The sequence below is a fragment of the Phaethon aethereus genome (genome assembly GCF_964289735.1).
Source record: "Phaethon aethereus genome assembly, chromosome: 1".
In the NCBI taxonomy this organism is placed as follows: Eukaryota; Metazoa; Chordata; class Aves; order Phaethontiformes; family Phaethontidae; genus Phaethon; species Phaethon aethereus.
Window position 1 is genome coordinate 197,469,169 of NC_138575.1, and position 25,331 is coordinate 197,494,499.

Below are 25,331 nucleotides of genomic sequence, written 5' to 3' on the forward strand. Positions count from 1 at the left end.
GCTAGTGCTTTTTAACTTCTAAGTAGGAACAGGGTGACAGCAGCAGTTCGGAAGAGCTGAAGCCCAAGGCTACCTAATACCCAAACTAACTCAGAAGTACAAAATAATGACTTAAGAAAGGAGAGGAAAAAAACCCCCAATGTTCTTGTACGGTCAGAAAACAACTCCTTCCACCACTAAGTGCTGAGAAGCCACTGACTGATGGGTAAGAAAAGCAGCTATCCTGCAGTAGTTTTATCCATATTGTTAAATTCTGCTGATTATTGTCCTTATCAAGAAGCCTCATCAAACATTTTTAAAACTTACCATTTGTGATAGCAACTTTTTTAAAGTAGGTGTGGATTATTAGGCAGTGCTTATAGAACAGTAGTGAGTTATTTTGCAGCAAGAAATGAAGACAGGTTTACAGAACTATCAGCAAGCTTGTGGCAGCCCTGTACAGTTCTCCAGTCCAGCTACAATGTCCAACTTGGTCACAGGAGCCACCCCCTGTTCAGCACTTGAGTCAAGTAAACGGCGCGGGACCCCTGAAAAGTTAATGAGTGGGAAGCTGGTGGTCTCAGTTCTGAAACATCCTCCCTCCTTGGACCCATGCCTGGTTGGAAGCAGCAGGGCAAAGGGGCAGCCTGACAACAAACACACTAAAATGTGGAGTTGGCAGCCAGTCTAGCAGGACTTTCTCTCTCCAGTGGAGAAATTCCAATTCTGAGAAGCTTCACCTGTTGAAATTAATGAGAACAAAGTAATGAATTCAAGTTCTAACACCCAGCAGAAACATCTCATGATGAAATCAAAGAGAAATCTCATCCTTTGTGATGCTGTGACCTCAAGTGCTTCTTTAAGCAGGAGTAGCTCAGAAACACTGACCAAGGATCTATCATTAATACCTTTGTGTGGCATTTTGCTATGAATCAAATAATCATAGCTGTTCTCTAAAACTCTTTTAGGGCTATATGGAAAGTTTGAGGGGAAAAAATACAAGAACTATGGCAGAATTACAGAGCAATATGTCAGAATTGAAGTGTTATGTTTGGCAACAATAACCTTAGAGGATTGTTTATTTTGCCCTGTGCTACTTGTGACAGCCAAATAACTATTCCAGTACTACAAAGGGTAACAAAACTGATGGGTTTAGACTGAAACAAAGATCCTGCTGTAATTTAAGAATACCTCAGAATCAAAGCAATGGTTTATAAAATGTCATCAAACCTTCATCCACACTAATGCTATTGTATGACATGTTTGTGTGAGAAATGTATAATTAACTCCACATTATTTTGCAGATGAAATGTCATTTCATGAGTCTGTTTTTGTAATACAGCTTTATTAAATACAATCAGGATTTAATATACAAAGTGTAAAAATAATTTGAATTTGAAATATAAACAATACTGTACATGTACATTTAGTAGCATTTTCGGGGTTTTTGTCTTTGCAGTGTTCTGCGGCCTGGTAACAAGTCGTCAGGTTCCTTTGTGTCTTTCTGGTCTTTCTGAAGAGCCTCAGCTACTTCAGAACGGCTTTTTGATGAGTTATTTGCTTCCCCAGTAGACTTGGAACTATTTTTGGGTGAAAGACCATCAGATAAATTAGTAGTTATTGTACTGCTCTTTTCATTTACATATCCAATCTTCTTTTCTTCTGGCAAATTATTCATGAGTGCTTGTGTATTAATCATTGCAAGTTCTTCATCAGCAACGAGGTCATTCTCAGGAAGATGGACAGTTTCTCTCAATTTTCTACAGGGGGTGACATGACTAATATTCTGATTTGTTTCTTTTGATGACTTGCTACGCTGTAAACCCAAACTTCGTGGAGGCTGAAATGCTTTTTTTAAAGATGGAGAAATGATTGAACAGATTGGTGTCAGTGGTGGAGGGGCAGGTATGGAACTGAGGAAGTCCATCGCTTTTCTCTTTTTGCTGTTTTTGGGATGGTCTTCATTAATTGTAGCAGATGAAGGTGTTTTTGCTGACCCTTGTGCAACAAGTTTCGCATTTGGTGTGCTAGTTGACAAAGGGCTTGGATGCTTTATTTCAATTTTAGAAGAGATCTAGTTAAAGAGAGAGAAGTTTTATGTTGAATAGAACGTCCTATTTCATTAGCTTCCTCAATTATTTCCGCGAAACAGGGTGGGGAGAAAAACACCAATACAAAAATACTATGTCATTGTTCATGTCCAATTTAACTTTAGTTTGATGTCTTCTGATGGTGACTAATACTATTTTTTCAAGTATCGATGTTTCATAAATCACTGTTTACATGTACACTAAGACAGCACACATACATTCTGTTTCTGAGATCTAAGCTAAATGTATGGGAATTTTTCTGTGCCAGATGGTAAGAAATCAAAGCACTCATAAAAAGAAAGGTTAAGTCTTCTATTGCACTGGATATGTCCTCAACAGGTTGTGAAATAGGGCAAAAAAACATGAAGAAGAGAGGGATAGAATATAGGCCAAAACAACTTGAAGATAACAACATGCACAAGATAGACGTTAAGCAGCAATTCATTCAAACACATGCTTAACTTGATGCCTCATTTGTTTTAACTTGGCTAATACATTTAATAGACAGATAAAAACTAAACCTTCAGAATTAAATATTAGCACTCTTTCTGAAATGGAAAAGAATGCCGTATAAGCTTAAACTTTGTCCCCAGGAATTGATCTCACATCAGGGTGTTTCCACCTCCCCTGCAATGAGTGGCAGGAAAAATTTTTGTTCTGACTGCACTCAGTACTCTGCATCAGGAACAACTTGCCACCAGCAGCTTTCATGGGAAACTTCAGTACAATTTAACTCCATTTTTGTCAAGATTGCTATAAAATGTAAACATTTACTAGGTGATACCTCTTTTAAATCCTGGAAGTAGTGAACAATATCTAAGAAAAAAAGACCAGGAGGTAAATTCTCTAAGCAAGGACAGGAACTGCAGAATGCCATGAAAGAAAAATTTACAGATCAAGATTTTTCCTTCCAGTGACATCCACGTCAGATAATCTTTACAGTGGGACCAAGGAAGCAATAAATAGTCTACAGGGAAAGGATGATTCATTTTACTCATATAAAATTCTGAATATTTAAAGTATGCTGTGAAAACACAGGCCACAAGGGGAGATTTTCATGTACTGCTTTGAGGAAGAATAGTCTCACAGTTCCTCCTGGGGAATAATCCTAAACCCACACACAGACCAAGCTGCCTATCAACCTGCATTGCCCTGAAGAAAACCTATGGAGTGGACTGAGAAGTGAGAACAGTCACCACTGAGAACAGTCACCACAGCTATCAGTATAAAACATGCTTATATCCTTACTGTATGTGCTGTCAGTATAAACACAACATTAATTACCAGAAGCTTACCAAACTTTTATCCTCTGCATAAAGACCTGAGTTGCAGGAAGGAGAGGGGCATTCCAAGCCACATCTTTTCATTAAACTGGGTGGAAGTGAGAGATTTTTTTGTAGCAAATTCATCAATTTACTTTCTGCATCAGAGCAAAAGGAGGCCACATTCTATAAAGGAGAACAGATTACAATGCGGAACAGTTGTTTTTATGCTCACAATGTATTTAGGACTTTGTTTTCTCATCATAATCCCACTAGAAGTTTATTTTATATCAAACCAACAACTTAGAAGACTGCTGCACTTTCCACAGAGGTATCATATCTTCCTTTTATTGTTAACAAGAAAAAAATTCTTTTGTATTTAAATGTATTTTTCAGTAAGAATACATGACCAAGACATGCTATTTAGCACAGCTAGAAAATGGAAATAATAAATAAATAAATAAAACCAACAATCTGATACTGAATATGTTCAGCTGAGCAAGACAGTAAATTTCAACTTTTAAAAGGCCAAAGAGCCAAACTATGCATGACAGATTTCCTGTTGACAGGTACAATATTTTTCGCTAGCCAGAGAAGATTCTGTGGCACAGCCTAAAGACAGTGTTGGCTGAACTGAATTAAAAAAATAAACTAAAAAAAAAAAAAAATCAAAAGACATTCAATAGGTGATATGGAGAGTCCTCCAGGAAAAGCGCATTAACACCTTACTCCATCTCCCAGAAAATCCCCTCAAATTGAACATTATGTGCATTACTTGTTTTAAAGATTTATTAGTACTAATTGACTTTTTGGTGAAGAATGTAACAAAGCAGTAACTAAAATTAATCATTAAACTAAAAATCTACAGATTTACCTCTATTGTACTTCTCAGTTCATTATACTTCTCTTGAAGATAGTTTGCCTTTGGACTGGCTGAGAATACGGAAAGATCTCCAGCCAACAGCATAGGAATTTCTGATCTGAATTCAGATTGCCACTGAAGGTTGCTTGCAGAAATGAATGAACAGGGGACAACTATATCTTCAATAGCAAAATGTCTAAGATCTGTCCAGATCTTCACTGCCACCAGATTATAGCTTTCATCAGAGAGGTACACCATAGTAGTGAAACCTAGAAGCAAGAAAAAAGTCTGAATTAAACCTCAACCCTTTAAGTAAAGGTTGATTACAGCAATTTTTATCTATAAAAAAAGTCACACACATCCTGAAAGAGAATCGACAAATCTAACATGGCAGCCTATCTGCATGGTAACAGATGTTTGATGTTTCATTCATATGTCACCATCATTGGAAGTGTTCAAAAAATGTATAGATGTGGCACTTCAGGATATGGTTTAGTGGGCTTGGTGGTGTTGGGTTGATGATTGGACTTGATGATCTTGAAGGTCTTTTCCAACCTTAATGATTCTGTGATATTCTACTCTATCTCCCTACTGATTATCAAAAACGACTCCAAGTCTGTGTTCCACTGCTTAAAAAAAAATACTACTATGGGTTTTTTCCATGTCATTCAGCAGATTATTGACCTGTTCCTACCCATGAGCTCCAGAGCCTGGGTACTACTCATTCCGTTACACTGGGGTAGCTCACATAGAATAGTTTGGGTTGGAAAGGACCTTTAAAAGGTCATCTAGTCCAACCCCCCTGCAATAAGCAGGGCCATCTTCAACTACAGCAGGTTGCTCAGAGCCCCGTCTAACCTGACCTTGAATGTTTCCAGTGATGGGGCATCTACCACTTCTCTGGGCAACCTGTGCCAGTTCTTCACCACCCTCACTGGGAAAAATTTCTTCCTTCTATCTAGTTTATCTATCTATCTATCTATCTATCTACCCCCTTTTAGTATAAAACCATTACTCCTTGTCCTATCACAACAGGCCCTGCTAACAAGTCTGTCCCCATCTTTCTTACAAGCCCCCTTGAAGTACCGGCAGGCTGCAATAAGGTCTCCCTGGAGCCTTCTCTTCTCCAGGCTGAACAACCCCAACTCTCTCAGCCTGTCCTCACAGGAGATGTGTTCCATCCCTCGGATCATTTTTGTGGCCCTCCTCTGGACCTGCTCCAACAGGTCCATGTTCTTTCCTGTGCTGGGCTCCAGAGCTGGACACAGGATTCCAGGTGGGGTCTCACCAGAGCAGAATCACCTCCCTCGACCTGCTGGCCACGCTTCTTTTGACACAGCCCAGGATACAGCTGGCCGTATGCATGATGCTAATTCTGCAGATGCTGAACACAGGTGTGAGAACTTACATCCACTATTTATGGAAACAACTAAAGAAAAGCTTCTCTTGAGCTTAGATCCTCCCTTACAAAATTCTTCCTGAGTTAATAAGTGAAGACAGTTTTTCTTTAGGTAAGCAGATTATCTGCCAGCATATCACAGTGATGGGCTATATTAACATGTTTTCACAGGCCTGAGATGTAGGTGCAACACCAAGATCATTTTGACTTTTGAAATAAAAAAACGTAATGCTTATCCAATGAGAGGGCATGAATGTGATCCACAACATACCTGTTCTGCTAACAGAAACTACAACTCCAACTAAATCAACTTCAGCACATGGTGGCTGAAAAGAAGGATCCAACAAACTGGTGAATTTTAGAGCTTTTCTTGGAAAGAAAATCTGTACCAGCATCTCCTGTGGTACCTGAAGAAACACAAAATTTTTAAGTTTTTACTTATATAGACTGCGATACGTTTTAATGGTACATCTTTATGCAGTTAAAGTGCTTACTGATAGTTGTAGATACTGAGTTTTCTTTGTTGCTGTTAATTGTATGTTAGTTGAGTCTGATCTTCCTTTGGACTGTGATGTTGACAGCTGGTAGATTCTGTACCGACTGCCTTCCTTTAACAGTGAACAAACATCTAGCAGTGGACGCCAGATACTCAGTATCACTCCTAATAATAGCAGATTAAGATATATTAGCTCTGCAATACTAATTTGAAGGCTTTTAAACAATATAAATCCACAACACTCCCTCGCACCCAAAAGCCCTAAACCAAAACCCAAATAAAACTGGAAATATTAACATGCAAGCTAGAATACTGTTGGGAAACTCTACAAATCTACCTGCTATGTTGGCCAGTTACCATGTTTAGATAGAAGTTATTTATAATTTTCCAAGTACTAACCTTTATGTTTTTCTTGCTTTCTGTAGTCTACCACACATAATTTCCATACAGTAGACACATCTCTTTTGGAACAACCATTTTCTTCCTGTTCTGACTCTAAAGCCTTCTTGAATTCTTCTTGTATCTGAGTTTTCTTTTTATCATTCATCAACTGCCTGTAAGCATTCAAAGCTTTTACTTGGTCTTCACTGAGATATCCCTGTAACCAAGAGAAAGTGCATTCAGTATATTTTTTATTAATTGAAAAAATCCTGCCAAGATTTTTAGATAGCATCTTTCTTAAGTGTTCGTCTGTTACAAGCAATTTATTGTTCAACGGATATACTATTAGGACTTGAAGGTGTGTTAACACAATAGGAGTAAGCAGTCTTGACTGGTACTCTACTGGTGCTCTGTTGTCAAAGTATTACATTACACACTGTTCTTACGTGATAATTAGAAGCCTGCTTAAGAATGCATAACTAAGGTGAATATTTAGTATCACAGGCATGCTTGCCTGTTTCATTAGAAAGAAGAAATATTAGGAAAAAATTCTGTAAGATGAGGAGTTGCACCTCTCAGCAGGCTGCTATCTCTCAGCTGACAGTGATTTACACTAAAATGCATCAGGAGTGTTACCTTTCTGACCAAGCCTTCAAGATCCAGACACCTTTACATGTAGCACCACATATATGTGTAACATTTTATCAAATAAAGTCACAGATCTTATGGCTGTATGACAGTCAAGGACTGTGACTTGAAAAATGCAAGGCATGCATTTAATTTTTAACAATTGGCAAGGACTAAACACTTAAAAATTGTGATTGAACTGGAAGAGGGACTGAAGAGAACAATGACAATCTAATCACTCAAACACTTCAGTGAACAGCATGCAATAATAAGTGTGTGAAACTCAAGACTTACGAGGTGCATTTAGTTTTCATATACGCAAGACAAAACAAAGTCATTAAATTACAAGTAACATTAACTTTTAATTGTGCTATTTTCCTGGATCTTTATATCAAGAGAAAATAGCTTACTCTCTTTTGCAATCCAAGATATTTTTCATCTATTTTAACAAACCTTCAGGAAAATATTTTCAAAATTTTAAATCTCAATTTATTTAGCAATAAGCATGCTGTAGAAAATCTCAAAAGGTGGCAAAAAAAATAGTAATTTAATGGTTGCTTTTAGCAGAAGCTACTAAATCGTACATTATTTCACAAGCATTTCAAAAGCAGCCCAGTAGGATCTACAGTTACCTCCATATAGCCAGGATCAGATGCATTCTGAATTGCTTCATAAAGTTCTGCACCATCCTGCAAATTATGGATTTGCTGTCTTGTGACTATGCGTGTTCTCCGTGTTCTTCTGCTAGTTCCCTCTGTTGAAATAAAAGCCATTATGTTGAGTACAGCAATACACTTTGAAAGTGAAGGAAAAAATAATTATGTAAGAAGCATGGCAGTACTTAGGCTTTGCCAGAATTAAAACCACAAAATGTTTATATATAGGATAGAGGAACTGATATATGTGTATATATATAAGGAAAATACAAGCAGAAAAAAAAAATCTCGTTCATTTAAATACAACATAGATCAGAATATTATACAAACTTTGTGGAAGCCAGTATCAGTGTCTGCACTTAGGAGAAGGCAGGAGACTTGGCAGGCTGCCATGAAACTTCATTGATACTTGACCATATTTTCTGTATGTCTGTCGCTTCCTCTCATACAGCAGAAAAGCAGAAAAGTCTCAAAGATACCAAGATCTAGGACAACAGGTGACCACAGGCCTGCACATGAAGCCTCCTTAGGACGCCAGCTAAAAGCCAAGTTAGCTTCATTATGTTAAACTATTGCCCTCTTAGGTAAGTCAGTTTGCTGCTAGCATTTCAATGAATTTCTTCAGCATAGTAGATTCCAGAGACAAGTTTATCAGTCAAACATAAAAAACACAATGAGGTGACTGGTATGTGGAAGTTCATACCAGTGAAGTTAAGAATTATAAAGCAGTCTCTGATTTCAACTAAGAATTCAGTGGTGGTGTGTTGTTTTGGGGTTTTGTTTGGGGGTTTTGTTGTTTTTTAGGGTATGGCTTTATTTGACTTCTTGTTATTCATGAGGGACTTCAGGTTCTGAGAAAGCAGTTAGAGAAATTCTCAGTGTTACAAATCACCACAGGAAAGATTCATGGAAAGGGAGAAGCTATCTGGGTTGTAGCTATGACCCTGTGAAATTTGAACTGCACAGGCTACCGTTAGTGATGAAATCCTATCTGTTCCTGGGGGGAAAAAAAAAACAACCACAAACCCAAAAAACACAAAACCAAAACCAACAAAAACTCCTCCCAAAAAAACAGACCAGAGTATCAAGGCAGCTGGGTTTCATAACCAATCTGGCAAGAATCCTAACACCCTTCCTCATTCCAGTTTAGGTGAACCTTATTCCAGTTGCAAACCTAAAGGGATGCAAACCTTTCTGGTGCAGCAGTGAGCTTCATGAAGCTGTAGAAATCAGCAGCCAGCTGCAGCACTTACAGCAACAGCAGACCTGAAAATACTGCTAAAGTTCACTGGCAGAGGTGTGCAGTTCATGGCAAACCCTCCTGCTCAAGCAGGGCCACCTACAGCAGGCTGCCCCAGAACATATCCACTGAGCTTTTGAGTACCTCCAAGGGTAGAGATTTCACAGCCTCTCTAGGCAACACTTTTGGTCGCCCTCACAGTGAAAAAGGTCCAGAGGGAACCTCCTGTGTTTCAGCTTGTGCCTGTTGCCTCTAGTCTTGTCACTGGGCACCACTGAGAAAAGCCTGGCTCCATCTTCTTTGCACCCCTCCCTTCATGCATTTATGTATATTGATCAGATCTCCCTGAGCCTTCTCTTCTCCACGTTGAACCGTCCCAGCTCTCTCAGCATCCTATGTCAGATGCTCCAGTCCCTTGACTATCTTCCTGGCTCTTTGTTGGACTCTCTCCAGTATGTCCATGTCTCTCTTGTACTGGGGAGCCCAGAACTGGACACAGTACTCCACATGTGGCCTTACCAATGCTAAATAGAGGGGAAGGATCACCTCCCTAGACCTGCTGGCAACACTCCTCAACTTGTTGTCCACCTGGAGCTCCAGGTCTCTTTCTGCCAAGCTGCTTTCCAGCGGGGCTGCCTCCAGCATATACTGGTGCATGGGGCTGCTCGTCCCCATGTGCAAGATTTGCACTTCCCTTTGTTGAACTTCACGACGTTCTTGTCAGCCCATTTACCCAGTGTGTCAAGGTCCCTCTGGATAGCAGCACAACTCTCTAGTGCTATCAGTCACTCCTAATTTTGTATCATTGGCAAAGCTGCTAAGAGTACACTCTGCCCCATCATCCAGATCATTAATGAAGATGTTAAAACACGACTGGACACAGTGTTGATCCTTGGTATACACCACGAGTTACTGGCCTCCAACTACACTCTGTGCCAGTGATCACCACCCTCTGGGCCCAACTGTTCAGCCAGTTTTCAATCCACCTGTCTGTTCATCCAGCCCATGCTCCATTCAGCTTCTCTATGAGGATCTTAAGCAAGACAGTGTCAAAAGCCTTACTGATGTCAAGGTAGACAATACCCACTGCTCTCCCCTCATCTACCCAAGCCAGCAATTTCATCACAGAAGATTGTCAGATTAGTCAAACATAACTTGCCCTTGCTGAATCCCTACTGACTACTCCAAATCACCTTCTTGTCCTTCGTGTGCCTCAAAATAGTTTCCAGGATTAATTGTTCCATCACCTTTTCAGGGATCAAGGTAAGGCTGACTGGTCTGTAGTTAGTTCTCTGAGACCTCCTTCCTGTCCTTTTTGAAGACAGAAGAGACATTTGCTTTCCTCCAGTCTTCAGAAACCTTTACCAATCGCCATGATCATTCAAAGGGGATCAAGAGTGGCCTCACAAAGACATCATCCAGCTTCTTCAGCACTTGTGGGTGCATCCCATCACCAGCCATGGACTTACATATATCCAGTTTGCATAAGTATTCTCTAACTTGATCCTCCTTCCACCAAGGGTATGTCTTCCTTGCTCCGGACTTTGCCATGGTCTCCAGGGCCTGGGATTACTGAAAGCTGGTATTGCTGGTTAATAGTGTTGCAGTTAAGACTGAGGTGAAAAGGGTACTCGGTAACTCAGCCCTCTCCAAGTCCTGTGTCACCAGGGTCCCTGTCCCACTTAGCAGCTCCACTGACCTCAGTATCTCCACAGTCACACAATGGTTGTGAGGAAACATGCCCAGTCTTGGTGCTCAAGTCTGTTGAGAGACATCCTAATGAGTGCCCACTTCTGGGTGAAATATTACAGTGTCAGGTCTTTGAAGAGAATGAAATTACCAATTCTACAATTTTGTAGCACTTCCCCAAGCATTATCTCAATGGTAATTTTTTAGTAGCCTGGCTAACAACATGTTCAGGAAGAGTTTCCTAAATAGCGGCAATGCCAAGAAAATACATATGCACCTGTTTTGTTCTGAAAGGTCTTGATACATAGGAAGTAAAAAACCTAAAACAATACCACACAAAAACAACAAAGAAAACAACCCAACACCCTATCTCTGCCTCTCTATGACCAGAGAAGTTTTTGTCAGTTTCTTTAAACTCTTCTGTAAATGCCAAAAATTTTTTGTGTTCTTATTACATGTTCTGAAACAATGAAAGCTTTACCTTCATGCTTTTCATATTCTGCTTGGATTTTTGCAAACAGAGCTTCCAATTTCTTTTGTTGATCCTCTGCATGCTTGGCAGCTTCCCTTTCTTCAGCTCGGCTGTTACGAAACACGTATGAACCAGCTGATGTTTTTTCCACCCACTGAAATAAAACAATTCAAACAAAAACCAGACTTTTTTTTACTTTTAACCTCATCTAGCTTCCGTCTAATACTCCCTGCTAAGCAAAAATGCTTTAAAAAATGATCAGGCAGTAGATCCTAAGTTCTTTCAGTATAATAGATAAAAAGCAAAAACCTACAGCATTGGTTGGTAAATCTTCGCTTTAAAGATATACAGACAGAATGCAGCAGTAGTCAAAACTGCATGATTTAACAGCTGAAGAAACCACAGCTTATAGTAATAGGTATCAGTGACATAATTTAGACAATAATGTATCTACCAGTGGGATACAGCTAAGATAGAAACCATCAAACTCAAGGCTTAAAAAAATATACCACAACTGTATTCTACCCAATTTGTCTTTCCACATCAACTGTATTGTCCGTTTTAACATGCTAGATTAGATGCTGTAAAAAAAAAAAAACTGTGGTGATGTTCTGCACACGCTCTTAAACTTTTTCTGCCTGAAATGGTCCCACAGACCTACAGCCTTGTCCACAATGCTGCCAGAACTGGCTTGCCTGATGCCTTAAGTGCCTGGTTTGAAGAGACAGGCGAGACAAAGAGGTCACTGCTGCTGAAAGTGGTCCCTTCCCTTCCTCTTTGCTGCACAATCCCACCTTCTCCCTTGCACTGGCTCTGGCACATATACAACCCTGTCAGACTACATCAGTTTGGTAATACAATAGATGGCTGTTTGTTGGGGGTTTTGTTTGGGTTTTTTTTATTATTAGTTAGTTACTCCTGGTTTAGTGAATTAAATTAGCTAAGCAACAGGACCAGATGAGCTCCAGGCTTAGCATGGAGAAGCAGCAAGAGAGCATAGAGCGAGCAGGATGAGGAAGGATTGAAGGAGTGATCCTTATGAGGCAGTGAATTGTTGAAATAGGCTCTGCCTGCCTCATTAACTGCATGCCATCTATTTCCTGCACTATTCACAGTTTGACACATTTAATTAGGGTTACTGTGATTCCTACACTCCTTGACTCTTGAGATAGAAAGGAGACAGACAGCCCAAGTCTTCCTATCATTTTGGTAGGTTTGAGCAAGAGTATCAGTGTTTCAAGAAAAAAAAAATCCACATCAGTCTCTTGATAAAGTGAGATACAAAGCATCATTTTCCTCCCCAGCCTGGAAGCCGTCTACTGTGATGTGGTTACAGATTACAGTCCCCTTTCTGGGACCTAAACAAATGTTAGTTCTATCAGGCAGTTCACATAGTAAGTGATGCAATTTCCTCCATTAAAGTAATGATCTAAATATCAAAGTAATGATCCAAACCAAATATTGCTATTACCCTTGCAGAATTCATTCTACATCCACCAACAGTTATACAACACTTTAAGAAGAAAGCAATGAAAAAAATCCCTTATCTGTACATGCCAAGTGTAACATGCTTAAGAAAAGTTAACAAAATCTGAAAGTTGTATCCTGGTTAAACTGTTAACATTGAGAGGATTGATTACAAACAAAAATATTGTTTCTTTTTGTAGTTGGTATTTTTATAAAAGCAAGTAGTTACAGTTAAGTCCGACCATATTTGAAATGTCTGGATATCAAGTGGTACTTAAAACATCTTTATTCTATTTCACACAATCACATTGGATTTTCAGTAATATTTTTAAATAATAGATCTTAGACAATATAGCCAGCTACATGTAAGAAAAAGTAATCTTACTTTTTACTAAATATAAAATATTTAATTTCTTTGCAGGGATATGTATGCTAATAATAGAAAAAACTCAGTTTCACTTCTGCCTGGAGTTGAAACTGTCAATGTTTTTTTCTCCTTTAAAACAAGCACTGTCCTTTTTAGATTACAGAACTGAAATTTAATTATTTCTGGCTTTTTGAAGCTGAAAGCAAAGTCAATCAGAAGATACTGAGCACAAACCTAAATTCTTGGTATAGCAGGATACTCCAGTCCTGAAATATTAAATACATGCACACTGCAAGAACCAATCCTGTTCATTTTACACATAATGGTACCTTTTCTTAATTTTTTTAGCTGTCTATACTATATCTGATTTGAGGAATGATACAGCAATTAACTAACATAATTTAGACCTCATAAAAGCTGTTAGAGACATAAAATACTTATACCGTACCTGAATAGGGTAAGTTCTTTGAATAACTATATCAATACACCCCACTGCACCACCCTCACTGTAAAGCGATGACAAAGGCAAAGGAAACGGTCTGGGATCCTGATGAAATCCTAGTTTTGCATGCCATCGTGCACATCGAGTGCTGTTCGCTGAAATCTGAATAAATCAAGTGTTGAATGACAAACTGTCACTGGTAGGTCAAAAGGATATCCAACTTATTATATCTAGAGGAAAGACTATTCTCATGCTGACCTCACTAAGAATATCTCATTTTTGCACCCGAACATACTACATTTTAATTTCATGGTTTCTTTTCACATTGAAGAATGTATTTTAGACAGGAACTAAAAATTTGATGAGTTAAAATTCTCTAGGAAATGAGCAGTTATGAGACAAGCCGTTGCTTTATACCAGAGGAGCAAAATTTTTGTGCTGAAACTTCACCCAGCACTTCAATCATCCTCAAACAAGTCAAAACCCACCGTCTCACAACCTGTTTCCCCCTCCCCACCTTCTTCCTCCAACTTCCATATTGGCTGTGATGGATAAATACTTCTTCTAACTTGGTGCTTAACCAAATTAAGGAGCTGGAATTGACAAAGCACGCAACAAAACTTGGCAGAATTTTATATTATAAACTTCACTTCCAACCCTATTAAATAGCATCAGCTACTTTGTGTCATGTCTTACAAATCTGGTTATTAAACTTTGACAAAACTTTCCCTGTCTATAAAGCCTTGACAAAACCTTTTCTGTTTACAAAATGTGGCTCAAGTAAATAGCATCTATCACATCTCTCAGGCACATCCAATCAAGCTGAACTGATATTTTGTTTTACCTTTAACATAAGGGAATCTGGAGCTTCCAGTGGCGTACATCCATTTTGAGAGCCAACAAGTTCTGCTCCATGCACTATGATCTTCTGACCAACAGTCAGCCTTCTTCTATGTAAGAAAGCTTTGAGAGGTGGATCCAGAAGAGCTCTAATCCCATACCAGCCATCAGTAACTTCAATTATTGCAGCTGCATTTTTACTTTCCATGTTCTTAGTGCTACTGCTAGGAGATACAACGGTGTTTAGCGATATGATTTTAGAAATACATAGTACAAGTGTTTTACCTGCCGCATCATCTCTCTCTGTTATTTTTTTGATGGCTGATCGTTTACTTTTATCAACTTCCAAATCATACCTGCAAAAAAGAATTCATGATGCTTTGTTAAAACAAACTCCATCACATTGTTTTTCCTTAAAAACAATTGTAGCAAACTATTGTTTAATCAAGCTACACGATTAAGTTACCACTGTAGCAAAGTAAATGTTACCTACATTTCTGCAAATAAAATGCACTACATTTTTAATACTGATATGCATAAGTTTAACAATATAGGCATTCTGATAAACAATAAAGGTAGAGGTGCTTATTTTATAATATTATTAACTAGTAAGCACAGAATCACTAAGGTTGGAAAGGACCTTCAAGATCATCAAGTCCAACCATCAGTGCAGTGCCACCATGTTCCCTAAACCATGTCTTGAAGCGCCACATCCACACGTTTTTTGAACACTTTCAGAGATGGCGACTCCACCACCTCCCTGGGCAGCCTGTTCCAATGCCTGACCACCCTCTCAGTGAAGAAATTTTTCCTAATATCCAATCTAAACCTCCCCTGGTGCAACTTGAGGCCATTTCCTCTCGTCCTATCGCTGGTTACTTGGGAGAAGAGACCAGCGCCCTCGTCGCCACAACCCCCTTTCAGGTAGTTGTAGAGAGCGATAAGGTCTCCCCTCAGCCTCCTCTTCTCCAGACTGAACAACCCAAGTTCCCTCAGCCACTCCTCAGAAGACTTGTGCTCTAGACCCCTCACCAGCTTCGTTGCCCTTCTCTGGACACACTCCAGCACCTCAGCATCCTTCTTGTGGTAAGGGGCCCAAAACTGAACACAGTATTCAGGGTGCGGCCTCACCAGTGCCGAGTTACAGGGGCACAATCACTTCCCTACTCCTGCTGGCCACACTATTGCTGATACGGGCCAGGACGCTGTTGGCCTTCCTGGCCACCTGGGCACACTGCTGGCTCATATTCAGCCAGCTGTCAACCAGCACCCCCAGGTCCTTTTCCGCCAGGCAGCTCTCCAGCCACTCCTCCCCAAGCCTGTAGCGTTGCATGAGGTTGTTGTGACCCAAGTGCAGGACCTGGCACTTGGCCTTATTAAACCTCATACAGTTGACCTCTGCCCATCGATCTAGCCTGTCCAGATCCCTCTGCAGAGCCCTCCTGCCCTCCAGCAGATCAACACTCCCACCCAACTTGGTGTCATCTGCAAACTTACTGAGGGAGAACTCGATTCCTTCATCCAGATCATCAATAAGGATATTGAACCAGACAATAAAGATATTGAACAAGCACACAGTATTACAAGTTACAACTCCAAATACATTGCTATATACATACCTATATTTCAACTGCAACAGCACTGTTTCCGGTGTCAAACATTTGTTAGCAAATTCATGTGGAAAAGACACTTCCATGGCTGCCAATTTCCATACAATCCACCTATAGTGATTGTAAACCCAGGCCTCTGTTATTAGCTTGGGATCCACACCAGGAGTGTCACAAAGGGCCCTGCAGATAAATTGTTAATAAATTAACCTGAAATCTACTGTAAGTTTTTACTTGCCTACAAAGTAGGCAACATTAACAAAGGAATATTTATTACAGTGAAAACAGGAAGGTTACATTCCATAACCTGATCTGGTTATTGTCTGAAGTTTTGTCCTCATACGCTTTGGCAGCATGCATGTGCATACATGCATGCATTCTAGAAACAAAGACTTTTGGCCCTAGCAGTCGCTCCAGGGGCAGAGTTATGCACATAGCATAGAGGGGGAGTGGTGTGCTCTATTCCCTTTCAGCCCTGGAATTTCCCCTGCTTGCTTGATGAGTTCATTACAATCCATCCCCTTCTACTTCACAGTTTCTAGAGTTGTGGTTTGAGTGCTTTGGTTTTGTTTCTTTTTTTTTTAAGCATGCATGTGGACAACACATTTCAACAAACTTTCAGCTACTACTGAAAAACTTTCTTCTCTCCATTGAGTGACGTCTCAAATGGACTTTCATTCTGTGTTGAGTCAAAACTGTACCACCATGACATACATCAGCTGGGTTGGAAACATCTGTTTTTCCCAGCTCTCACAGTCACTAGGAAGGCCACTTCATTAAAGGAGGAAGAGAAAGAATTAGACCAGATATTCAAATAGAGCCATTAGACTGATTAAAACATAAGTTAAGTCCTATCAAAAAGTCGATTTCCAACTTGTCACAAAGCCTCAAGAAGACTTTTAAGGAACTGTATTGCAGTTGGGTGAAGAAAAGAAACAATTTAAAAGCCAAAAAATCATATACAGGAACCTAAGGAGCAGGCATGACCATCAAATTAATTATTACTACATTAGAAGAGAGCAAAGCAATCTCAAACTTTAGGAGATACTCAGTAATCTTTTGTGAAGGACAATGCAACAGAATTCAGTTCAATATTAAGATCCTAAATACAGAAGACTAAACGAAGGTGTATCTATTCTAGTTGATGGAGACCTAGTTAATATAGTTAAAGGGATATAAAGACTGATTCTGCTGACCAACTAGTAGGTATTTATTCTCAACCATATGCTTTAACATATAACAAATCCAGAAAAGATACAGGAACTGAAGGCAACGTCTTGTAGAACAACCTCTACAAATTGCTCAAGAGTATATCTGATATTCAACATCAGATTGACATTGCCACCCAGAACAGGTTCTGACACCAAAACCATCGTGGCTATTCTGGGATATTTAGCAGTATATTGGTGGTTTCTCTCTTCTGTTTCTGAAAAAAATGAATGGGGGAAAAGTCATATCTCTGATGGCCTGACCATAGAATTGGAAGCACATCTGAAAATAATTATTAAGACAAGCTGCCTCTGGAACAAGAAGTTGGACTGCCTAAAGGGGCCAATATTTGGCACACATAGGCATAAGATGTGCTGTGCAAATACTTTAATACCTTTGCCATTCACAGGAAAATTGTGTGAAATTAATAAAGATTACTTCTAACAAGATTACTTCTAACAAAGATTACTTCTGCTTCTAACAAGCAGCAGATTGCAAATACACTGATCCAGAGTTGGATGTGTTGTTCCCAGAGGTCTACTGCTTCTTGACAACAACAACCTCAAACTTCATGTTTCCTATTAAATTGTGTAGCGGCATTGCTTGTCAGCCTAGAAATAGCTATTTCACATGAGAAAAAAAATGACCAGCATGCTTTCTAAAACGCATGCAACTCCAGAACACTGACATGTAGGCAAGAGGTCCTGCACTGTAATTTGCACACGGATGAACATCCCAGACAGTCTTTTACGCATCTACCATAAACGCTTTGTAGGAACATTCCATCTAGGCAAGGTATATGCCCAAAACATTCAACACTCGTGTCACCACTGGAGAGAAAGGCAGAATCAGGGATGGTATCACTCATTGCCAAATGAGGAGGAAACAGACAAGTAGCAAGTTAGGTCAAGTTCTGCATACTCTGCCTCTGAGTGACTATGTAAATGTGTATGCCCACACATCCCACAGCTGTCCATGAAACAGAGCATGCGATGCCACAGGGTGCAAAATGGAACTGTGGGAGAATTAGCTCTGCCTTACAGTATTTAGAAAAAAAACGTGATCAGTTCTAATGACTGCTCTGAGACAAACTTGGTTTATTGTCAGAGAGACTCAGGAACTTCCAGAGCAGCATGCAAAAATTCTTAGAAGCAATTTCTAAACAAGTGAAAGACAAGAGGGTGACTGGGAATGGCCAACATGGATTTACTAAGAGCAAATCATGTCTAGCCAACCCAACTGATTTCTGTGATGAAGTAACTGGTGCCGTGGTCAAGGGAAGGGCAGTGAATGTTGCATATGTTAGCAAGGACTTCACAATTTCGTACAGTATCCTTATCACGAAATTAGCAAGATATGGGCTAGGTAAGTAGAAAAGGTGGGTGGAAAATTGGCTGGACTGCTGAGCTTAAGGAATTGTGATTGACAGTACAAAATCCAGCAGGTGGGCAGTAACTAGTGGCACCTCTCAGATATCAATAGAGAGACCAGTGTTGTTTCATGTCTTCATTAACAACCCAGATAATGGCATGGAACACACTTGCAGCAAGTTTATGGATGACACGAAATTTGGGGAGAAGGCTGATAAACTGGGGGGGCAGGGTTGCTATTTAGAGGGACCTGGACAGGCTGGAGAAACAAGCTGGCAGGAATTTAATGAAATTCAACAAAAGCAAAGTCTTGCACCTGCGATGGAACAACCCCATGCAACAGTAACAGTCTGGGGCTGACTGTCTGAGAAACAGCTTTGGAGAAAAGGATCCAAGGTCCTAGTGGACAAGATGACCATTAGGCAGCAATGTGTCCTTGCAGCAAAGCAGCACATCCTGGGCTGTATTATGAGTGAAGCCAGCAAGGCAGTGATCCTTACCCTCTTTTCAGCACTTGGGAGACTACATCTGAATTTTCTGTCCAGCTTTGGATTCACTAGGACAAAAATGCTGCTATACTGGAGCAAATCCCGCAGGGGCCATCCAGGTGATCCCCCTGTGCTCTTGGGGGCTAAGTACATGACATACAAGCTAAGAGAGCTGGATCTGTTTGAATTTAAGAGAGAAGACAAAGAGATCTTATTGCTGTCCACAACTACCTGACTGGAGGTTTCAGAGAAGACAGGGACAGACTCTTCTCAGAAGCACACAATAATAAAATGAGAAGCAACAAACACAAGTCAGAACATGGAAAATACTAATCAGAGATAAAAGTGGTTGTTTTGGGTTTTTTAAACCATAAGTGTGGTCAACTGGCACAGGCTGTCCAGAGAGATTGTGGAATCTCTGTCCTTTGAGATGTTCAAGACTTGGCTAGATAAGCCCCTGAGTAATTAATCTAATTTGAATTGTATTGAACAGGGGCTTGGACTGGATGACAGCCAGTGGTCCCTTCCAACTTAAACTATTCTATGATTCTGTGAACTCCAGCACTTAATTGATCTTCACTGAGTAGTTGTTGAGTATGGATACAGAACATCTCTAGTTCTCCCAAGATTAACAAAAATTGTTGATATTAAAAACATTTCCCAAAGTCATGGCAATGACTTTGGCATCAAAAAATGTTCCCCAAAGTCATGTGGGAGAAGCCAATAATGATGCTGACTCACTAGCAAGAGCAAAAAGCATTTTTTTTTTTTTCCATGAGGAAGTATAGCTCACAATGCGGAAGTACACATCTTATACTAGTCAATTTTCCTATATTGGATTACAGGCACCAACTTCATCAACTCAAACTTTCAAATACAGACAGTCCTTCAGCTTGGAACAGACTTCTCTCTGTCACACTTTGGTACTGCAAAGCAAATGTTGCAAACCTCCTGAATTCTGATACTATATGTAGGTTGGCAACGCATGCTTGACTACAAATACTACTCAAATACAGTCCCTGCCTTAAGTGTTTGTGTGAATGCATACCAACAATGACACTGACTTGAAAAAAGAACACCCCAAATTTACAGAGAAAATCAGAAAATAATGGTTAGGTACTTTCTGAAGTTTTGCTGGAACAACAGTACACTGGTAGTTCCTTGTTCTGTTGCACATGCTTTTGATGAAGTTATAATGTACAAACATGCTTACAATCAAACAAAACATATTTTTTATGAAAGCGTTTAGGAAAGATGCACTCAACACATACACTTTTTTCCCAGCTTGTCTTAAATGACCTGCAAAAGGAGGGATAGAAGGAGCAGGAAGAGCACAAGAGCAAGGGTTGTTTGTGCACCTTTTTTTTTTTTAATTTCTTACATATACTCAAAAGAAAGCTTTAATGAATCCCTGAGTTTTACTGCTGAAGTCTTGGCTTCCTCCAAATCATACACCAGCTTTAAAAAAATATTGAAAAAACATATTTTCAGTCCTGTCCTGCCACAAAAGCACTAAGCACCTCCCCTGTCAACCTTCATTCCCATCAAGAAACTCTAGAGCCCAACAGAAATAAATCCTTTTCCACTAATTAGCATTAATGGTAAAGGGCTGAATTAACAGAAAATAGTAATATTTTTCTAGCTTGTTTACAAAGTTGAAGAATCCTCAGAAATTTTCTAAATTGACTTTGTATGCTTTTTTAAATGGTCAGTGAAGATCACTAACAACATTAGTCTACATAGTAAATTTACAATCCTACAATATCTTTTTTTACACTAACAGAGGTATACTAAAAATGCACAGTAAAGTAGTCAGAGGCTTTACAAGATCACTGTGTTGGATTTATTCTAGGGGATAACAGAACTAACAAATAGCATACTTGTCTCAAGTTCATAAATAACAGTACCTGTAAAACTCCTTTTTCCCAGCTTTTCCCTCATCTGTAGGTATTAGCCATCCTCCATCAGCAAGTTGCATCCCATTTCCAGCTAATAAATACTCCTTACTGAAAAAGTCTTTGATGAGAAATTGGAAAGATTCTGCATTTGTGCTGTTAACTTCTATGCAATGTTTTGAAACACCGTATGTGTAAAGCTGCAAAAAGTCAGATGTAAAAGACAAAATAATGACAATACAGTAAGAATTCAGCTGAGAGTTTTTATATCTAATGTTATAAATTGTTGTGGTTTAACCCAGCAAATCCAAAACACAGCAGTATACCAGCTATCACGAAGAAAATTAACTCTACCCCAGCTGAAACCAGAATATAAATTCAGATAAAATATTTCCTTGAGGCTGAGACAGCTTTTGTCTGACTTTGACATTTCGTATGTAATCCAAGGAGAATGGAGGAATTCACAGCAACTATTTTAGCAGAACAGCAGCAGCACAGTGTACTTTAGAAGTGTTTAAAAAAAATCAAAAGGTTTTGTGCCTTCACTGTACTAAAAGCAAGAAGCTTTTGATACAGACTTACCTAAGCCTAAATTTTGACTGTTATCCTAAACCAGCTCTTCATATGGGTTTAAAGTCAATAGCAACTACAATTGGTAGATTTCTTCCTTGTTTGATGTTTCTCTTGTTTGATTATAACACTACAGAGACATTTATGACCCTTATTATTTGGAATAGTCTTCAAAACTATAGATATGCAAAGCTACTTAAAAACCGTAGCAACTGAGATAACAGCTACTGTAATACTTATCTCAAAACCGAAGAGTGTATCCATTCAAAAGCTACTGAGCTTTTGTTTGCTTGTCTTAAGGAACAGTTTCCAGGAAAGACACACAGTAAAAAGATACCAATATACCTCTTCTGTAGAATAAAATCTAGGAGATTTCTCTTTTACTGCAGTTTTCAGAGAGATTCTATTTCTTGCAGATGTTTTAATGACATAAAGACAGCCTGGTTGTGAGCTAATATTTTGCCTATATTTCTTTTTAATTCTCATTTCCTGCAGATCTCTGGCACAGCGGAGATTTGTTATCATCTTGACAATAGCTGCAAAGAAAAAAACGCCAAAACATCAAAACCTTTTTACAGTACATATCGATTTAAGATATACAGTCACACTATAACAGCAGATTCAGAGAAGCATATTTTCTAAGCCACTCTGCAGACTTTTAGGAACTGCAACAGTCTAAATATTCAAAGTTTAATGCATTTTAAAAAGCACTGTTTACTGAAGGCATTTGAATAATATTTATAGGAAATGAATCTATAATTCCCTGAATTAAACTTAAATCCACATATTTTTCTCATTAGACTGAACTCTATCTTCATAGAAAACTCCAAGTGAACAGAAATTAGTTTATGATGACTATAAGTCCATAATTTTGAGATTTTAACCTGTAAATATGGGATCTAATTCTGCAAATGCTCATGCACCTGTTCAAATATACAGAACGAGTCCTTCTGAAAAAGTCCAGATGATTTGATTGTAATTGTTACCGAAATTATACACATGGGAACATTCAGAGAGCTTAGAAGGCATAAGCCCACATGCTAAATAAAGTCAAACAGTTGAGCATTTAAACTCTGCCTCTTTGAAAATGACACAATTAGCCATTTATGTGGTTAAGCCTAAATTTTAATTTGGAAAGAAAACCAACTTAAAAAGCTTCTTGTTATTTAAAAAAAGAAGTCTGACAAAATATGCAAAACCCTTAAAAGTTCAATTATGATAGTATTCACAATAGCTAAGTGATCAAAAACTGAAAATACCTAAGTTGCCATCTTCTAGCTCAGTGTCTGCTGCATGCTGGATGCAAGACTGGTGATCTTGAGGTTCAGCAATATTTTGTTCAGTTGCGATCTGATTTAATTCTGTCTCTTCAGTCATATTTTCGCTGATTGGTGAGTCATATCTTTTGCTGCTGCCTTGTTCACCTGTAGAAAATGTCAGCTTGGTTTTGAAGGGTGGAATAAAAGTTTTAACAGTTTTGCCAGACTTATACACACTTCTCATTTCTTTGCTGTCTTTTGCTGAGTCCTTATGTGGAGTAGAAAACCCTGAAGTACCATTTGAAGAGTGGCTTAGTGCACGGTGCTGAAAAATGGCAGGTTTCGATTTGAATCCTTTGAAGTCTTGATCTGGTAGAGTAAGGGTAGGATTCTTGACTTCTTGTCGTTCTTTAGTAGCCCTATCGAGATGAAAACATTTAAACATACAAGTTCCAGCTTTCTGAGAAAAATCTTTGTCAGGATTTTGATATACTTAATTTAGTAATGAAACTTTCAACACTACATCAATAAAAAGACAAAATATCAGTCTTTGACATTCTAAAAACTGAATACTTCATTTCTATCTATTGAAAAAAGAGAAATACAAGTGTAAAATTTGTTTAACGTCTCACTGGTCTACTGCAGCAATGTGTGTTATATGGTAATTTAATATGTTTATTTTGAAGTAAAAGTATTAGTCTTCTATAAAGTTAGATAGCAAATTACTACCATATATTTTTTAAAAGTTACAAGAACTTAAAAGATTTTAAGAAATTGCATTCTCTAAAAGGAATTCTAAAATATATTATTTCTCACCCAAAAGGTTGACAAGTTATGGGTTTTAAAGGAACATGGTATATGAATTTTCTTCTGTCTTTGAAAATGCCTGTAATTCGAAAAAAAAGTTTGAAAGGGTACATTACATGGCTAGATATTTACAGCACATGTTTTTTCTATACTAATGTTATAAATATATAGAAAAGTTTCCAGAGTGGATTCAAACAGCTTTGTTCTCCCCCCAGTTCCCCCAATAAAATCTTTGTACATAACACTTCATACTAGTTGCAGACAGATCTAAAGGATAAGTGACCACAATGCGGAACTCCCAAAAGTTCCTATTTGTCAGCCAGCAAGATGTTTTTAGGCTCCTACAATGGAAATGTTTATCATATATTTAATTTGTGGTAGGCTCACAATTCAATTTAGAACTCTTTTAGTAACTTTTTTTTTTTGAAGTTACAACAGAAAAGGGCACATTTGCACACACTCCTCCTTCCATCATTGAGGGAATGCTTATCTTGGAATTAGGAACATAACTAAATCATGTCTGCCTGGAATTCAAACTCATTTGTGCTATGCTGAGTTTCAGATGAGAAGTCACATATACAAGATGCCACACATTCTAGAAGTTAGAGGCAAGACTGTACTGGAGATTAGAACTGTTTTCAGTCATTCCACCAAACAACAACAGTGTTCAGATCCTGCTGCAGGGCAAGATAATATTTACATATGAAGGGTATAAAATTATTCTCTATCAGCAACTTAGAAATACCATTTAAAACTTTCTTTAAATCATGGGGTTTATATTTAGAAAAGATTTGGGACAGAATTCAGGAACTAATATACTGGTTAAACCAATATATTTGATGAGTGCTGCTACTGAATTCTAGGTGAGAGCATGCAGTGCTTGGAAAGAACAAGTTCTTTAAGGAACACACTTTATCCCATAACCAAAAACCGTAGCCAAAAATCACATTATCCTAATACCCTAATCACTAACTAGCTTCACATAAAGCATCAACTCAAACTTTAAAACCCTGATTTCACTTTCATAAGACTCCGTATTACTGGCTCAAAATATTAAAAGCATCTGTAATGTAAACACCTATCAGTAAGTATATTCTTCACAAATTATTATACGAAATTACCAGTACCTTCTAATTTCCCTGTAGACATATTTTTTGAGAAATTACAGATCAATAAAATATATTTGTCCTAGTAAGACTAGAATTTGTGAGATTTAGGATTGTGAGAAACTGGATAAACTCTTACTGAGCTAGAAATTAGAGTTCTTGCAGAAGTAGTACATTGTAATATATTTGGATTCTACACAATAAGGCATACCATTAATCATGTGATTTCAAGTCAGCAGAGACATTACCATAGCAGCTTCCCTGAATTTCCATGACTATATTGGTAAAAGAAGCAGTTAAGCAATTTATATGTTAGTTTACTGGAAATTGAAGAATTCTAAAGATAACAACTGAGATCAGATTACTGCCTAGAACACAAGAAGACTGAAATTACCATCAGGGGTGCTTTTCAAAGCTTTCAAAGATCGGGGAGAATTCTTTGTTCTGTTAAATTCAAGCAGTAGCTGTCTTTTAATTGGAGGCTCTCCTAGGATAAAAACACAGATTTTTAAAAGTGATGTTGCTTTTAAGTTCAGTTTTCTACCAATACTGTAAAACTTAATTATAGTTTCTAAATAAAACATTCAAGAAGTCAGACCAAGCAGAAGTAGCAAGTCTTCATACATCTGTATTAAAAGGCCTTTTTGAACACAGAGCTACTTCACCACAGTTTACAAAGTTTCTTCTGTACAGAATGACTGTATACTGTATTACCAAGAATGATTTCAGGACTCCATATAATGAAGTCTGT

General features: G+C 38.5%; 1 protein-coding gene across 1 annotated transcript in view; it reads right to left on the bottom strand.

Moving 5' to 3' along the window:
* Positions 1 to 1,405: 1,405 nt before the first annotated feature.
* The window catches only part of BRCA2 (BRCA2 DNA repair associated), a gene marked incomplete at its 3' end in the record, with an annotated part of 45,260 nt that continues 21,334 nt past the window's right edge, over positions 1,406 to 25,331 (bottom strand). Inside the window, exons 11-26 of the mRNA XM_081999990.1 lie at positions 24,975 to 25,067; positions 23,484 to 23,553; positions 22,668 to 23,086; positions 21,754 to 21,944; positions 20,851 to 21,038; positions 15,889 to 16,059; positions 14,274 to 14,625; positions 13,436 to 13,591; positions 11,163 to 11,307; positions 7,729 to 7,850; positions 6,488 to 6,686; positions 6,087 to 6,253; positions 5,864 to 5,999; positions 4,206 to 4,462; positions 3,365 to 3,517; positions 1,406 to 2,053 (exon numbers count right to left, since the gene is read on the bottom strand). Of these exons, the coding sequence (XP_081856116.1) occupies positions 1,406 to 2,053; positions 3,365 to 3,517; positions 4,206 to 4,462; positions 5,864 to 5,999; positions 6,087 to 6,253; positions 6,488 to 6,686; positions 7,729 to 7,850; positions 11,163 to 11,307; positions 13,436 to 13,591; positions 14,274 to 14,625; positions 15,889 to 16,059; positions 20,851 to 21,038; positions 21,754 to 21,944; positions 22,668 to 23,086; positions 23,484 to 23,553; positions 24,975 to 25,067 (3,467 nt within the window). The remainder of the gene's footprint in view (positions 2,054 to 3,364; positions 3,518 to 4,205; positions 4,463 to 5,863; positions 6,000 to 6,086; positions 6,254 to 6,487; positions 6,687 to 7,728; positions 7,851 to 11,162; positions 11,308 to 13,435; positions 13,592 to 14,273; positions 14,626 to 15,888; positions 16,060 to 20,850; positions 21,039 to 21,753; positions 21,945 to 22,667; positions 23,087 to 23,483; positions 23,554 to 24,974; positions 25,068 to 25,331) is intronic.